Here is a 16,196-nt window from a genome sequence, read left to right on the forward strand (position 1 = left end):
GCTGGTTTGACTATTGCTCATTTTCATATAGACTCTTTTATCTATTTTTAATTGTATAAAATCTGAGAAATAAGTGAAGTATCTCTCCTATTACTTGTTTGTTTGACTATTATTTTTGCTATAAAATTATAATATTAGCAATCTAGGGTTATTTTACCTTAATTTGAGGGGGGGGGTAAAAAAGAGAGATAAAAGAGTAAGTTGAATTAGCACTACAAAAGAAAGATGAGAGACATCAGATTTGTTGAGAAAGGTCAAAGTGTCACAAAATGTAACGTGTGAAAATAGATAATAATTTAAGAGTCTAGGTGTAATTAACCATTTTCCTTCTAATTGTGAGCTTTCATAGGTAATCAAGGGCAAGAAGATTCAAGCACACTCCAGCTTTAGAATAAATGCTTGACAATTTCTAAATTTGCTTATCCTAATTGCGTGGCATCTTTTACTACTCAACCGTGAAGAAGAAAACGTCTGAGTAACTCAAAGGACAGCCCACAAGAAGAGTTATTGAATTACAATAACAGTGATAGAAAGAAATGTCTATAGAGAAGAAAAAAAATATATTGAATCACCTCTATTAGATTCCAGAAGTTGTCAAAAGTAGCAATGTCAAAAGAGACTAGTCAATAAAAAGTTTTCAAGAGTGAGAGGGCAAGACACATCTTTCAGAAACACTACATAGATTGAAAGAAAGATTACTATCAAACAGAAGTATAAGAATATAAAAGATCCAAAATTAGGATATATTTTCCCTTTAATTATCATTATCCAGTACAACCCATGCATCATGCACGAATTAACAAATCGTATCGAATAGAAGAAGTTAGGTAGGAAACAGATGAATAATTCCAACCAATAACGGGTTAAAGATAGAAAGGTAACTTCGGCTACTGGAGATTCGGCAGCTGACTAAATTCTTGCAATTTCCCCCAGAAGAGTGAAGAATATTATATGAAAATTTTCCGAAAAGGAAAAGTATATGAAGAAATGATGGAAAGGAAAGGGTATCCTAGATAGATGAGGTGCAGGATGCATAAGTTTGTGAAGAATAAGGTGCATAAGTTTCATCAGCATATCCTGGTTACCTTTGCTGCCAGAATTGATATAGATCCGTGCTGTAATAATAGACAGTTTGTAATATTATTCAATAACTGGATATCTAATAGAGATCCATAATGTAACAATAGACAGTTGTGAAAATAACTTTATAGTTTGAGCAAGCTACAGCACAACATAAAAGCTTCACTCAGCACACATAAGACCAGGATTTCTACCCAGCAGATTCTCATTAAGTTTAACAATCCATCTCTCAATAATACCTGATCTACATACTATGCTAGGAATCGAATTGCACTGACAGACTATCAAGCCTGCCGAAGAAGTCAATGCTAAAGTCTCATATCTTGATCTCAAAAGGTAGTCCACAGTACCTTGAAAGCTTAGATGGTCACACCTATTGCAGTTAACGCCAGGATGAACAGTTACAGCAGTCACTGGATATCTCCCATTGGAATGACAAGGTAAAATACATCAAAAGAGTAAAAGGGGAAGAATAATAAGCAGAAGGAAGACTTGATTGGCTAGATTAAACATTCCGACAGAATTATGAAGTTATTTTTCCTCCTGCATGCAGCAAATCAGAGCTAATACTGCAAAACAAGTAAATAAATACAAACTTTTATTAGCTAAAATTGCATATCTCTCAAAAAAGGGGAAAAGGAACAGCTTGAATAAAATCAAATGCTGTATGAAATTAGAGTTCACAAGATCATCATGTTATATAGTATTAGGATTAAAAATATACAGGCAGAAAGCTAATCCAAGCAGTAACAAAAATAGTAAGGAACCGCTTTGTTGCTAAAAGAGGAGCTTCCTGGTACTAGTGTATAATTCATGTTTATTTGAAAAGGGGAGGATACTAGATTAGTTTCCACTTCTTAATTTCCTCCATTCTCACCAGGTATCTAGCACAAATTCAGCCATAGCCTTCTAGGCTCTAGTGGAATATAAAAAATAAATAAAGAAGATCCACTAATGCAGACATAAAAAGTTCGATGGCTTCATCTCTCTTTTCCCATTCGTGTTCTTATATTGATTATACTCATTGACCTAGGTATGCCATGTATGGGCTCAAGAAGTGAGCTTGTCACTTATTAATCCCATGATCCAAGCCAAGCACAAGGGTTCTGCAAAAGAACTCTAGCAAATTTAGGTCCCTAGAGAAGTCATCATATTCTTATATTCCTTCTATTACCAAAGTCCACACCTTTCAATTAGAAAACATGAGTACGCTAACAAATATTCTTGCTTCTATAAGGATGGAAAAGGACTCTCATTTGGCCAACAAAAAGAGCTACTACACAGGGCAACTTCATCAACCATTGCTTGTTCCAAGCAGGAACACAGCTTTAACAAAAAAAATCATAGTATAGCCAATGAGCTAAGTATAACCAGAAACAATTGTAATACCAAGACAACAAATTAAATGAGATCCAGCAAAAGAAGCAAAAAATATAACAACTATAATGGGGAAAATACAGATGTCATGATGCTGGTCCTCCGTCCATCTGCCTGTCAGTGATGGCTGTCTCAATAAACCAAGAGATTTTGTAGCACGTCAAAGCATTAAGTGCTTGAGTAAGGTAGAGGGAACCCCAATATCCTGGGAAGTCTCTAACAATATTTTCTCTATGTTGAAAAGGGAAACCTAACTTTCCCTATCATCCTACTGTCTGTAAACAACTTGACCAAATCGCAGGATAACTTAACGGAAAAAATATTTATTGTTTTCAGAGTGTAATATCCACTGATGCAGAAGGGTAGCCATCGAATATGAAGATAGCATACAGCCATTAGTATTCTAAGCAGATATAAGAAAAGGAGAGGATAGAAAATTTTTGAAGAGGCGTAGTTAAGATACTGCATTATTCAAAAAAATGAAACAATAGCACTAGTCGTTACTGATCAAACTTTGATTTAATGAGGAAATGAAGAACCTACCGAGGCCCCCGGATCCCCATTAACAACACCTTCTCGCTTTCCTGATTGATCAGAAGTTCGTGAGCCCTTGCTATCTCCCTATAAGATTGCATGAAGAATGAAAGCAAAATCACTCAAATGCACCGAAGACAGCACTTGGAAAAGATAAACATATAAGTTTGATGACCAAAAATATTACCTCCATCTGCAGCAACAGCATGAATGCCATAATCCATTGAGATTCACATTAAAAAGAAAAAGTAAACAACTACATATATAAGTGAACTCTATTATTAAAAAAAAAAGGTGAACTTTACCCGAAAAAGGAGAGAAAATAAATAAACTACCTCTCTATAGAGCTGCAAGTAGAGCTTGAGTGGCTCTACGTAATCTTCGAACCCTAATGTTCCCATCGCCCAGAGCAAATCATCGCCATTAATCGTCTTCCTCTTCTCTCTCTGACACTTATCGCTTGCCCTGCACCGGAAAAAAAAAGCCTAGAAATCACCACGGAAACAGGGAGAAGTGAACAAATGATGGACTAAAAAGAAGGATCTACGATCTATCGGCCCCAACTCGCTTGTGATGAAGCTGATGAACTCGGAGACGCACTCCTGCACCGACTCCTTCGCGTCCTTCGCAATCTTTCCATTCTCCGGTATCGCCTTCCTCATGATCCGCCCTATGTTAGCAATCGGGAGGAACCGGTCCTGCTCCCTCGCCCCGCCGCCGCCGGCCGACGCGCCCCCGTGGTCGCCGGAGTTGCCGCTCTCCGGAGATCCCGGAGCACCCGATTCCGCCATGTATAAGCCTCAAGAAGCCCTAACCCTAGCTCCATTCCAAGTCGAGAGAAGAAAATTAGAGTTTCTGAAAATTCCCGGTTGGAAAATGCAAAGTATGTTACCTCAGAGATGGAGATGGAGATGGAGATGGAGGCGGCGAAGTCGAAGGCGTCTTCTTCTCCGACGTCTCCGGACCGTTGATTTGGGCTCGACTTCTATTAGGAGTCGTTCATCAGAAGTAGGAGACCTCACCGCGGCGACTGGTAGGTAGTAGGTACAGTAGTAAGAATGCTTCCGAGCGGTTGGATTTTTTTTTTTTTTTTTTTCTTTCGAGGCTGTTAACCGTAGAGAAATAATTACTAATAAAAATTAACAAATGTTTTAGGACATTTGGCGATAGTACAGAGTTCCAATCCGTAATAAATGTTTATTTGATTGCTCGCTAAAAGTATAGTTTAATAAAATGACTCACCTTTATTAGAAAAATAAAAATAAAACTACTTTTTAGTAGGTAAAGAAACTATTTTCTTTAAGTATAATGATTTTTTTTTTTTGGCTTAACTTTCTGGTAACCAAATAAGCGTGATCGGTAGTGCACCACAAGCGCGTGAGTAAAATCATAAACTAGTTAGGCACCACGTGCTGCGCACATGGAGGATATTCAAATTTCTTGAGTTATTATTTTATAAAATTTATAATGAAGATGGACAACTAATGTTTAATTTCTTTTTAAAAAAAAAAAAACTTTTAATACTTTTGGCCCAAAGATAACAATTTGGACCTTTTGCTTGCTAGGCCCATCCTAGCTAGAGAAGCCCAACCATGTATAGATATTGGGCCAAATATTTCCAAGCCTTCGACCTCTGTCCAGTAATATATATGTGTGTGATAATATCTTATGGTAAATCCTTATATAAAAAGTTATTACTACATTCCACCAGAGGAGAGAGTGGAGGACTTATATATTCCTGCACCCATAATTAATGACAAATGTCACCCTACGCAGAGCCACGTGTGATGTCGGGCAACGTGACCAATTAGACCACACTTACACTTCCATGCGATCACATGCCATGACACCCATCACCATCACCCTCTTAATTACCCTAATTAATTCATACGTCTAACGTCTCCCCTCCCGAATAGGGTACCGAATAATCCAGCTCCTTATTCATGTGCAGGATAACTAAAAGCCACGTATGTCCACTGCATGGCCGGGCTAACAAAGGCAAGCTAGCGAAGTGCCCGATAAAGTTGTCCACTTGTCGAACCCACCAACAGCAACGAAACCGTCCATTTGTTTTTCTTATCCAGATTTCTTATTCCGTTTCTCTCCCCCACCCACTTCTATTCTCCCTAACTCGTCCGATTGCGTAATAAGTCAGCGCACGTGGCGATAGGTTAGACGTAAGCTGGTCGCGTCCTTGGCTTACTCATCCCCGACGAATCGCTCGGATTCTAGACGTGTCATCGACGTGGCACGACAGCGACCGAAGACTATTACCGGACCAAATCGTCCTACTACGAAATCAATACCTTTGGTTTTTATATACGACTCCGATGCCACGTGGCCGGTGTCCCCATCTTAAGACCTTCGCTGGCCTAACCTCCACCGTTACGTACAAATTAACAATGACGATTAGACTAGCATGTCCTGTTATTTGATTTATTAACCGCAATTTTTCTAAAACCACGTCATCTAAAAAGTCCCCCTCTAGCTACGTCGACACGTTACATCAAACGTGGCTAGAACCAAACAATATATATAATATAACGTCTCTTATTGATAAGTTTTACAGAATGGTCATTATTCGACTAATTCCATACATTTTTTTTTTTCTATTTTTTTAAGTGTGGAAGTCTTATTCATGGACAGCACTCTTAACTTAAGATTTACTCTAATGTATCAGTATCATTGTCCAACGGTCCAGATCTGCTTCATCCGTGTCGATCCTGCGATCGAAGTGCTCTCGGCTCTAAGTATAACGTCTTAATCTCTGATTTAGATATGTTATCCACTCACCTAATTTTCCTGTTGAAATGCCTCTTGTTGGTAGTTGGGGATTTAATTCTTCCCCTTAATCGTAGGGTCAAAAGATCACCAAGGCAGTTTTTTTTAAATTATTTATATCGGAGGGGGGTAGATTTGACATTTGATATATTATCCTCGCTATAACTACCAAACGGTCGTAGCTGCCGGCCACGTGGGTGATACACGTTTCGGGCTGTCGGGATTAGGTGCAGTCTGGAGGAGTCCACGGTCTCTATGCGACGCGAATATTAGCCCGCCACGCGGGACCCTGTCTGTGTGGATCCACGAGGTCGTGACGTGGCTACGAGTACGGGCTAGGATAAGGTGGCAATGGATCCAAGCGGCCCCGCAGCAAATCCTTTCGAACAGTAGAATCTCGCACCGGGGAATTTAAAAAGATTAGTGGAGCTAACAACGGCGTGCTTATGCCGCAAATCACGGAGATATGAAACATATGACGTCTTTTTTTTCGTAACCAAATTTTCAATACACGAAATATATATATATATATATATATAAGAGTTGGTAAAGGGAAAAAAAGAAATAAAAAAAAACTGTACCCTTGATGCGCCACCTACTATTGTATACCTCGTGCCGCCGGGCGATAAAAATATATGAATAAATAATTTTTTAGAAGTGCTATAGTTTATTTTCAAGTTTTTAAAAAGAAGGTGATGTTAGAGTAATTTCTGAAAATAATGGAGGAGTTGCTTTCGTTAATTTGTACGTGAACCAAACGATACGTTGGTAACGTTTATTGTTTGTACAACTGCAATAAGTGGATGAGAACTACACAACACCGTATTATGGGTAGAATTTTGACTGTTTGAGTTTTTAGGTTTACTTGGAAAGAACCTTTCTTCAATCCTTTATGTATATTATTACTTTACACCCAAGTAAAGTAATACTCAATCCAAATCAAAGATAAACACTGTTCTCTTTTCACACTAGCTAATTAATTCGCTGCATTGTTAGTTTTTCTACAATAGCGAAAGACTGACAAAATTATAATAAAATATATATATATAAAGTACATCAGAAAAAATATGTTTAAAATGTTTCGGTAGCGTAAAATAACGATGAGTATTTAAAAGTCATCCTTAATAGTAACTCGACTCATGCCTAACTTATTTTTCTTATTAAAATATAAAATATAAAAAAAATTATTGCTCTTTAACAACTTATGCTTTTAGAACAGTCGTGAGTTACTATAGTATTAAGAGTTAGAAATCATAAGTCTCAAATTCTATATGCTCTTTGCTTCAAAATATAAAACTCCACAATTTAAAATTAAATCTATTTCTTAGACATATTAAAATATCTCAACCTAAAAATATAAAATATAGAAAGATTATATTCTCTTACAGTTAACATTACTTCTGAGATTCAGTAATATGAACAACACTCAGGAAAGAGAGATCTAGATCCAACTTTTCTATTCTGCTTGATGAAAGAGTCATCGACTTGATCTTAATATTGTCACAGTTCAAAGCTTGCCATTATATTTTAACCCTAGTCTACGTCGGAGTTCCGATGGCCCAGCGTGTCACTAATGTTAAAATTAGTTTTTCTCTTTTTAAGTTGTGACAGTTATTAATATATGTTTTATGTTTTTAAACGGGGGGAAAATATTCTATTCACCACTAGAACGAAGTTTTGACCGTTATGGCCGTTTGAGGGGTTAAATAACCGACACGGCAGTTAAGTGGCATTGGATCTATAGCTACAGACAAATTTGCTTTTATTTATTGCTTTTTTAATATATATATATATATATATAATTTTTTTTTGTGGGTCCTATCACGTGCGACGCGTCACGAACTCGAGAGGCGTGCGAGGCGTACTGCGTGGGTCGCTCTGCACACTCGCATCTTTTAAGCCATAATTTGAGGAGAGTTTATGCCGTCGTTCTTCCCGCTAATCTTGATTACTTTTCACAATTTAAATCTAATTATTGTTGGATCGAATGCATCCGTATAAATAAAATGGAAATTATTGTTTAGAATTCGTTTTTATGTATACCCCTCTAAAATTGACATCTGAATATATTATAAATATATTTAAAAATAAATTTTAATTATATAAGTGCAATACTAAGGGCATACACCTTTTGACTTACATTTGTGAACAAGTTAAAGCCCACTTGAGAACTATAAAATTTTAAAGATGTACATATAAATACAAAGCTTAAAAAGATATTAACATAAAAGAAAATGTCCTTATTTTATATCACCCAAATAATCTCTCGTTCTCTTATCAACCATGCGTAACGTATATATTTTCTAGTAGGCATCCGCGTGTTTGGTTGAAAATATAAAGCGAGTAAATTACAAGGGGCAATGGATTTGGTAATATAAATATGAGCACGAACAATCTATTAAGCGGAATAAAATTTTAAACTAAGTTAAATGCTCTAAGATAATAAATACAAATACGACTTATTTATTCGTTTATAATCTATACACAATTATATTAAATTTAAATCCGTTTAAAATATTTGTCAAAAATTATAACCCTAAAGTCAAATATTATATGTACTTAATTGACAAATTATGTCCTTTATGATAGGTGAAGCCATAACTAACGACCAGCAAACAATATCATAACCACTATTTATCTTTATCGCGTGACCACTTATTTTTTTTACTACTAGTGCTAGCTAACAGTGGTATGATGTTTAATTGCATATGCTTAAAGCAATCCAGATTTGTTAGTTAGAATGTCAATATGCAGAAATTCACAATCTCTTCCTTTTATTTCACTCTCCTTTATATTTGCAAGCTTAATTTGTTAGTCATCGAACTGTATAAATTATTAAAAAATCTAAAAAAAATGTCATATAGTCTCATAATTAGAGTATTATTATTGTTATGGTATTTTATAAATTACATTTTATATTTTATAATTTATATTTTGTCTTTGATGATTTTGTATTTGTTTTTGATCTTATTTTGACTAACTGATATCGATTAAATTACTAAAATATTCGCACCATTAAAATAAGGATTTAAATAAGAAAATAGATAAAATAGATGATATAATTTTTAAAATTATATTATTATTATTATTATTTATAAATTAGCAGGCGCAAATAAAATGTGACAGTTGGGCCGGGCATCATCCAATAAGGAGGGTCCTTTTTGGCTCAGCGCCGTAGATATCGGCAGAGAGAATCCCATTCTCTCAGGTAAAGTCGGTGCCCGTGAATGTCATGATGCATTGGACGAAGAACGACCTCCTCGTGCCACGCACATGCTTTTCATGTCAGTGCTGTAACATGCACTTTCTTCTATTATTTATTTATTTATTTTATTTTATTTTACACGTTGATTCGTTCCTAGATTTTTTACTCCCTTAAAAATAGTTAAAAGAATATAATCTGGCTCTATTTACCAATTACAAGCTTAATTTTTGGGTAAAAGAAGGGAAAACATGGAGATAGTCAAAAAGAATTAGGCTGGGCTCGGCCAGAATCTTTTTGACTCTTGCCATGCCGTACGAGCCGCCTTGAGACCGAGTCTCGGCGAGGCGAATGGGACAGGAGATACGTCAGGGGCCTCTCCGAGGAGAGATTAGGAAAATGCCAAAGCTCGATTCAAAGGTTTTAGGGGTTGGTCATGTGTTGTTAACGTTTAATTAATGCGGATAATCTAGTTTAACTCATCATTAGTCACATCCAATTAGGATTTATGAGTAATAATAATTTGTGGCGATTAGGTTCGTACTGTTCACGTCTTCTTTAAAATGAGCAACACTAGCGTTCTAGATATCTTATCCAATTAGAGAGCCCAGGATCATATGTTACATCAGGTAAGGCATGTGAATTGAGAGTTGATGATGTCCTCATCCACGCCATGCTTATGTTAATGCAGACAACTTGATATTTTCCCAACATCATGTGACATGAACATCCATCTACCAGGCCTAATGGGAATTTTATGTGACTGTATTTTGACTGAAGGTAATTTGTGAATAATAATAAGGAGTTTTTTTTTTTTTTTTTTTTTTTCGTTGCAAAAGTTAAGGTTAAGAATGTCCGAATATATTCAAACGGAGCTCCTTATTTTCTCATTCTAACTTTGAAGAGAAGATACGCTAAAGTCATTTATGACTATGATCGTTATCGGTTAATTGCATTTAGAAAAAATAATATTTATAATTGATAATATTTTTCATTCTCGACTTAAGCTTTTTAGAGTAGATTATAAATGATTATGTTATGTTTATTTTAGAGATAAAAAAAAAGGTTTAAAAAAAAAGAACTATTTAAATTTAGGTTTAATTTAAGAGTTGCGAGGGAGCACTGTGGCACTGTGCACTGTGCTCCCGGGTTTGGAGAGGGAGAGAGGTTTTTGGGCTTCGGCGAGTATTTAACACCCCCCCGCCTTCGCCTTTCTTATTCGTCTCTTCCTTCTTGACTCTCTCTCTCTCTCTCTACACGTAGCCAGGACGCGCTTTTGCCGCTGCTACCTTTCTCTGCTCTGTCTCCACTCCAGTGACCTCTCTATCTCTCCGCGCCGTGGAAAGAGTCGTATCTTTTGCTTACTGCGCTCTTGGGTTGGATTTTTGTCTTCCCAATCCTGGTCTTCGTGAAGCGTGGAGGGAGATGAAGTACGTATTGGTAACCGGGGGAGTGGTGAGTGGGTTGGGAAAAGGGGTGACTGCGAGCAGCATCGGGGTCGTCCTCAAGGCATGCGGACTCCGTGTTACTTCGATAAAGATTGGTACTTGATTCCAAATACCTTTTCTTTTGTTGTTGTTGTTGAGAGTTCTGATTCAAAAAACGTTATTTTTAGCACTTTCCTTTGAAAAGGAGCCGACCTTCTGTGTAGTGAGGTCTTTTAACAGAAGTTATGTGTTCTTCTTGGCCAAAATAACCGTTACTAAAGTGATAATTGTTTGTTATTTCCTGTATTTGGGAACTGTCAACTTAGGATTTTGTTCCTTGGTAATCAAACTTGTTCCTTCGGGAAAATGGTTACTGTTCTTCGCCTTTTCTTCAGTGTTCGGCTGAGGAAATCTATATCAAAAGGTTTAGAGCTTGGGATGTACTCGTTTTTTTTTTTTTTTTTTTTTTTTTTTTGGTTCCGTTTTTATACTTAGCACAATCGAAGTGCGTTTTTGCTCCCTCCTTTTCTAGTCAAGATGAGCCACTTTCTCGTACTTAGAATCTTCTCTTCGTCTGCAATGTTTTGCCCTTTTTTCTTCTCTTGACTAGAATCAGATATTATTAGTTCTCTGATAGGGTCAGAATTCATCCTCCAGTTCCGTCGTAAGTATTCGTTTTTGACATAATAACTGAAATATAGTATGAAACATATCTGTAGGGACAAGTCAATAAATTTGTAGTACTTTGATTTGTTTCTTTCCTCGATTCTCGATGTAGGAGTTAGTGATTTGATGCAAAATTTATTTGTCTTGTTCAATCTTGATGAGGATAAGTCATGCTTGCTCTACATGTCGCACTTGTGCAGATCCCTATCTCAATACTGATGCTGGAACGATGTCTCCATTTGAGCATGGTGAAGTGTTTGTTTTGGACGACGGTGGCGAGGTAAAAAAAATTGTGGCTGATCGTGTTACTTGCCTCTAATTATTTTCTGTACAGAGGTTTTATAACCAAAACGCTCTAACTCTTCAACACTTTCCCTCTTTCCTCTATAACAAACTGTACTTATAATTAGATTTATTTCATTTTGAAGGTGGACCTGGATCTTGGAAATTATGAAAGGTTTCTAGATATTAAACTGACTCGTGACAACAATATAACCACCGGAAAGATTTATCAGGTACTCAAACTCTTCCGCCCCTATTGATGATATGAATGTTCTGCATTTAGTCCAATTTTAACCAAAAGTTATTTTATGAACTTTTGTGTCTGAGGTAGCTTATTGCCACTTGAAAAGAACAACTCAGGAACCATTCAGATGAGACACAAAATGAATTAATTACATATCTTATACTGCTGGAGGCATTTGCCATCTTGAGTATTTCAATAAGAAAAACCTCCTTTTAAATATATTCACTACTTGGGTGTTGCATTGACAACCCAAAGAAGAATGGACGTCTTAACTAGTTATTTGCAGTCAGTACTGGTTCTGTTGTATCCCTCTATATTAAATGAGAAATTTGAAAAACAATGCTTTCGGCAAAGCTTGTTTACAACTTACAAGTCCTTGATACTGAAACATCAGTGGATCTCACATGAGAAACTGAGATGCAAAGTCATGGCTTTGGTATCTTTATGACTAGTCACCGGCTCTTGGTCTGCCTCCTTTCCAAGTTAGTTAATATTTTCTTTTTTCCCCTTTTGTATTGGTTCTCAATGACAGTCAGTCATCAACAAGGAAAGGAAGGGAGATTATTTGGGGAAAACAGTCCAGGTATGATTTGCTTCTCACATCAGTTCTGTTGATTCATTGTGTGCTTTTTGGGTGTCTTGTGCATGGATATTTTTCATGGTGTTCTGAATCTGTATTATTGTTTCTACTTTAAGGTCGTGCCGCACATTACAGATGCCATACAAGAGTGGATTGAATGCGTAGCAATGATTCCTGTAGATGGCAAAGAAGGCCCAGCTGATGTTTGTGTTATAGAACTGGGTGGAACTATAGGTGAATATAACTTTAAAATAGGTCAAAATGTAAAAGATAAGTGATATATATTTCAATGCTATTTAAATTCTTTTGTGAGTTTTTAATTTGCTTAGTAGTTCCCATAGTTGTGTAAGCATGCGGTGCAGGAGCTACGTTCTTTTCGCCGCATAACGACAATGGCATTCTTGATGCAGGGGATATTGAATCAATGCCATTTATTGAAGCTTTGGGTCAATTCTCTTATCGTGTTGGTGAGAAAATTGCATGACAATAGTTTTTCTATATGTCACATTTGTTTTCTTACACCATTACGCATTATGTTTTTCTCCTAATGGTTATTTTTCCAGGCCGCGGTAACTTCTGTTTAGTTCATGTCAGTCTTGTTCCAGTTTTGAATGTTGTTGGTGAACAGGTAAGTCTCAATGCTGTTTATAACTATATATTGGTGTTAATGCTGGAGTTTACATTCTTTTTGCTGGAACTTAGTAGTTGTCTTCACCAGAATAGGTATGATATATTGGTTTTGGACTTTTAGTGATAATTCATACTTTCTTGCAGAAAACTAAGCCAACGCAACACAGCGTGAGGGGGCTCAGAGGACTTGGGCTGACACCAGATATTTTAGCTTGCCGCAGTGCTAAGGTTCCAGCTGGACCCTTTTTTCGCTTCCATAACCTCCCAAGTTCTGCTATTTCCTTTGGTTCCGTTATTGTGGTCTATGACAGTTCCTTTCATTGTTTTTGATAGGCGCTGGATGAAAATGTGAAAGATAAACTATCACAATTTTGCCATGTTCCGGTAGTATACCAACTAATAGTTATTTATGTATGTATTTTTTGCAACTGAAGTCTTCTGGGTTTTTTGACACTAACTAGCATTATTCATTTCTCAGGCAGCAAACATTGTTACTTTGTATGATGTTTCAAACATTTGGCGCATTCCTCTATTGTTAAGGGTATTGTCCATCTCAGTTCCAATATATTGGAGGAACTGTTTCAATGGATTTGAAGCTATTCCTAGTTTATTTAATTTAACTCTAATCCCCTTGCAGGACCAAAAGGCACATGAAGCTATTATGAAAGTATTGAACCTCCAAAGGTTTGTCTCGTCTACTTGCTTGATTTTTTTTCTTTCAATCTCTTCCAACAATCAAAATTGTGGATTCTCTCTCTCAGTGATATTATGTAAAAGGCACTTGTATGTGTGTTGGCAGAGCTGCTCTGGAACCCATGTTGGATGAATGGACAGAAAGGGCTAGAATTTGTGATGGCTTACAGGATCCTGTCAGTTCCTTTTTCATCTGCTCTTTTATATATCTTGAATTGTGATTTCATATCATGATATTGACTTGACTTTAACTCTTCAGGTCAGGATTGCCATGGTTGGAAAGTATACCGGCCTTTCTGATTCGTACCTCTCTGTCCTAAAGGTGAAAGGCATCCCTCAGTCTCTATTTCTTGCTGCTCAAATTTGAGATATACATACATACACAAAAATCTTTCCTTTTCTCCTACAAGTGAACCACAATAAGGAATTATTGTTATTTTTTATCTTTTTACGGGGCCTACTTATCTTTTCACCATTCCAACTCACCCTGCTAGCCAAACAGCGGGTGCATCTCTTATGTTTTATTCTCACACTATCTGGTATCTGCTACCTCAGGTTCATTGTTTTTGTTATTTGATTTACTTGTCAAATTGTCATTGTATTTCAGGCCCTTTTGCATGCATCTGTTGTTTGCCGTCGGAAACTTGTGGTGGATTGGGTTCCTTCTTCTGATCTTGAAGATGAAACTGCCAAAGAGGTCTGTACATTGTCTGACTTCTACTGTTTATGTCTTGCTGGATCTCCTGCATTGATGATTGAGATGGTTTCATTGTGCAGGCACCTGATGCTTACAGGAAAGCATGGAATCTACTAAAGGTGAGGAGCTCACTTGTACTTATTTACAGAATTATTCTTTCTTTCTAGAATGGATGGAAATCTATGGTTCTTTTTACTACAATAGTTATTAGATGTGTGATTTTTTTTAGCCATCTGAGATTTTTCCAACTCAGGGTGCAGATGGGGTACTAGTTCCAGGGGGTTTTGGAGACAGAGGGGTGCAAGGGAAAATACTAGCAGCTAAATATGCCCGTGAAAACAATGTTCCTTTTCTAGGCATTTGTCTTGGCATGCAAATTGCTGTAATCGAGTATGCTCGTTCTGTTTTGAATTTGAAGGATGCGAACAGCACTGAGTTCGATCCTGATACAACGACACCATGTGTTGTTTTCATGCCAGAGGTATTGTTACCATTCTTCATAAAGTTAGCTTTGATATCTTCCTTGACACTAAATTAAGATTTTTCCTACGTATCGTGCAAACTTTTTTACAGGGTTCCAAAACTCATATGGGTGGAACAATGCGACTTGGGTCAAGGAGGACATTTTTCCAAGTTACTGACTGCAAATCTTTTAAACTGTGAGAACACACATCCTTTGAACTCTAATTGTCTTGTTATCTTATATTAGTTTGCATTTGAAGTATTCCTTCAAATTTATTTGAAATCTGTAAACTTTATTTAAACCTTCTTTATTAGGTACGGTAAAGTCAGCTATGTAGATGAACGACATCGACATAGATATGAGGTTTGTCCAAATAATTTTATCGTTTGACATCTGGTTTAAGACTCGACTTTTGAGTTGCATCATTAAATGCCACGTAGATGATGGTACTCTCATGTACTCTTACTTTTATTATACGATGATTTCTTACCTATATTTTTCTGTATCGTTACATATTATTATAGGTAAATCCTGACATGGTCCCAGAATTTGAAAGAGCAGGTGTGTTGTTTGTTGGTAAAGATGGAAGTGGAAGACGTATGGAGGTATGGATTTAAAGACTTGCTAACTTTTAAGAAATTTATGATTTGCGATAACATTATCTTCTGATACTCATGGATATAAATTAATGTGTGCAGATTATTGAACTCCCTGCTCACCCATTTTTTGTTGGCGTCCAATTTCATCCGGAGTTTAAGTCAAGACCTGGATATCCCTCTGCACTTTTCTTAGGTAATGCTCTGTTTAGGAATTGCCTGCCTTGCATAATCGAAGGTCTAATTTCCTTCTCAATTAAGACGTTCTTATAGATTTAGGTGGGAAAGTTCTTTGTTGATGCCAAATTTCAAAATTTATCCTATAGCGGAGCACATAGTTTAGTTATTTCTCTATTTGTACTTTCTGACAGGACTAATAGCTGCATCATCTGGACAATTGGATTCCTTTCTGCATAATCCGAGGCCTGGTATTCCGACGACTAGAAGTTCCCCAAGCAATGGTAGTCTAGCACCAAAACCTTATCAAAATGGACACGTAAAGAAGCCCGCAAAGAGCCTAGTAAATGGAAACTACTACGCCAATGGCAATGGTGTGCATGTCTAGCATGAGCCGAAGTGACATGGATTTGTGGCTTTTGGTTTGTTTTCGGGTTTTCAACGTCAATTTTGTGCTGTCTTGCTTGGATTTCTCTTTGGGTCGATCGAGCAGCGAAAAGTTCTGTATCTCTGTGTACTGTAGCAGGGATGGTGCTTGTTCCAGTGTTTTAGGAAGGAACGGCTTTGGATCTTTTTAAAGTGAGACAGTAGTTTTTAGTGTGGTTCAGTGTTCTGCTTTTTGGTAGGCTGACATGTTTTCAGACGGACTTTGGCATGTTTACCTGTATATTGGGAGAATTTATTATAGCCACCAAATATATGAAAGTTTGTTAACTTCGCAGGAGAGTGCTGTTGCTGATATTTTATTTTTAAGCTGGACAACCTCT

At 36.8% G+C, this 16,196-nt stretch overlaps 2 protein-coding genes across 5 annotated transcripts; one reads left to right on the plus strand and one right to left on the minus strand.

Moving 5' to 3' along the window:
• Positions 1-1,113: 1,113 nt before the first annotated feature.
• Positions 1,114-4,149, minus strand: LOC140788378 (nuclear transcription factor Y subunit B-4-like). 3 transcript variants are annotated; one of them, XR_012109016.1, is made up of 6 exons: positions 3,884-4,039; positions 3,556-3,807; positions 3,327-3,456; positions 3,179-3,247; positions 3,001-3,078; positions 1,114-1,649 (listed from the first exon to the last, which is right to left on the minus strand). XR_012109016.1 is itself a non-coding variant. In XM_073137611.1 (6 exons), the coding sequence occupies exons 2-6, from the start codon at positions 3,780-3,782 to the stop codon at positions 1,644-1,646; spliced, it is 474 nt and encodes a 157-aa protein (XP_072993712.1). In that variant the 5' UTR covers positions 3,783-3,807; positions 3,884-4,039; the 3' UTR covers positions 1,114-1,643. The 3 variants fall into 3 exon arrangements, 2 of the variants coding, with proteins under 2 accessions (XP_072993712.1, XP_072993713.1); XM_073137611.1 differs by having other exon boundaries at positions 3,179-3,211; XM_073137612.1 differs by lacking the exon at positions 3,179-3,247 and having other exon boundaries at positions 3,884-4,149.
• Positions 4,150-10,082: 5,933 nt separating this feature from the next.
• LOC140787918 (uncharacterized) lies at positions 10,083-16,143 on the plus strand. 2 transcript variants are annotated; one of them, XM_073136945.1, is made up of 21 exons: positions 10,083-10,517; positions 11,268-11,347; positions 11,496-11,582; positions 12,126-12,176; positions 12,290-12,407; positions 12,584-12,640; positions 12,737-12,801; positions 12,948-13,031; positions 13,137-13,187; positions 13,282-13,344; positions 13,441-13,487; positions 13,603-13,672; positions 13,756-13,818; positions 14,104-14,193; positions 14,274-14,312; positions 14,447-14,674; positions 14,767-14,852; positions 14,971-15,019; positions 15,181-15,261; positions 15,355-15,448; positions 15,624-16,143. In XM_073136945.1, the coding sequence occupies exons 1-21, from the start codon at positions 10,400-10,402 to the stop codon at positions 15,815-15,817; spliced, it is 1,815 nt and encodes a 604-aa protein (XP_072993046.1). In that variant the 5' UTR covers positions 10,083-10,399; the 3' UTR covers positions 15,818-16,143. The 2 variants fall into 2 exon arrangements, with proteins under 2 accessions (XP_072993046.1, XP_072993045.1); XM_073136944.1 differs by having other exon boundaries at positions 10,107-10,517; positions 12,536-12,640.
• Positions 16,144-16,196: the final 53 nt, after the last annotated feature.

Source organism: Typha latifolia, chromosome 5 (assembly GCF_019914945.1).
Source record: "Typha latifolia isolate L0001 chromosome 5, TyphaL0001v2, whole genome shotgun sequence".
NCBI classification, from domain to species: Eukaryota; Viridiplantae; Streptophyta; class Magnoliopsida; order Poales; family Typhaceae; genus Typha; species Typha latifolia.

What these genes read in the sequence shown, in the direction of transcription:
- LOC140787918 (XM_073136944.1), top strand. Translation starts at nt 10,400, where the DNA reads ATGAAGTACGTATTGGTAACCGGGGGAGTGGTGAGTGGGTTGGGAAAA. An exon ending in CCACCGGAAAGATTTATCAG is followed by an intron (nt 11,583 to 12,125) that starts GTACTCAAACTC and finishes TCTCAATGACAG; the next exon opens with TCAGTCATCAACAAGGAAAG. An exon ending in GAAGTGGAAGACGTATGGAG is followed by an intron (nt 15,262 to 15,354) that starts GTATGGATTTAA and finishes TAATGTGTGCAG; the next exon opens with ATTATTGAACTCCCTGCTCA.
- LOC140788378 (XM_073137611.1), bottom strand. Translation starts at nt 3,782, where the DNA reads ATGGCGGAATCGGGTGCTCCGGGATCTCCGGAGAGCGGCAACTCCGGC. An exon ending in ATCAGCTTCATCACAAGCGA is followed by an intron (nt 3,457 to 3,555) that starts GTTGGGGCCGAT and finishes TTTCCGGTGCAG; the next exon opens with GGCAAGCGATAAGTGTCAGA. An exon ending in ACTTGCAGCTCTATAGAGAG is followed by an intron (nt 3,212 to 3,326) that starts GTAGTTTATTTA and finishes GAATCTCAATGG; the next exon opens with ATTATGGCATTCATGCTGTT.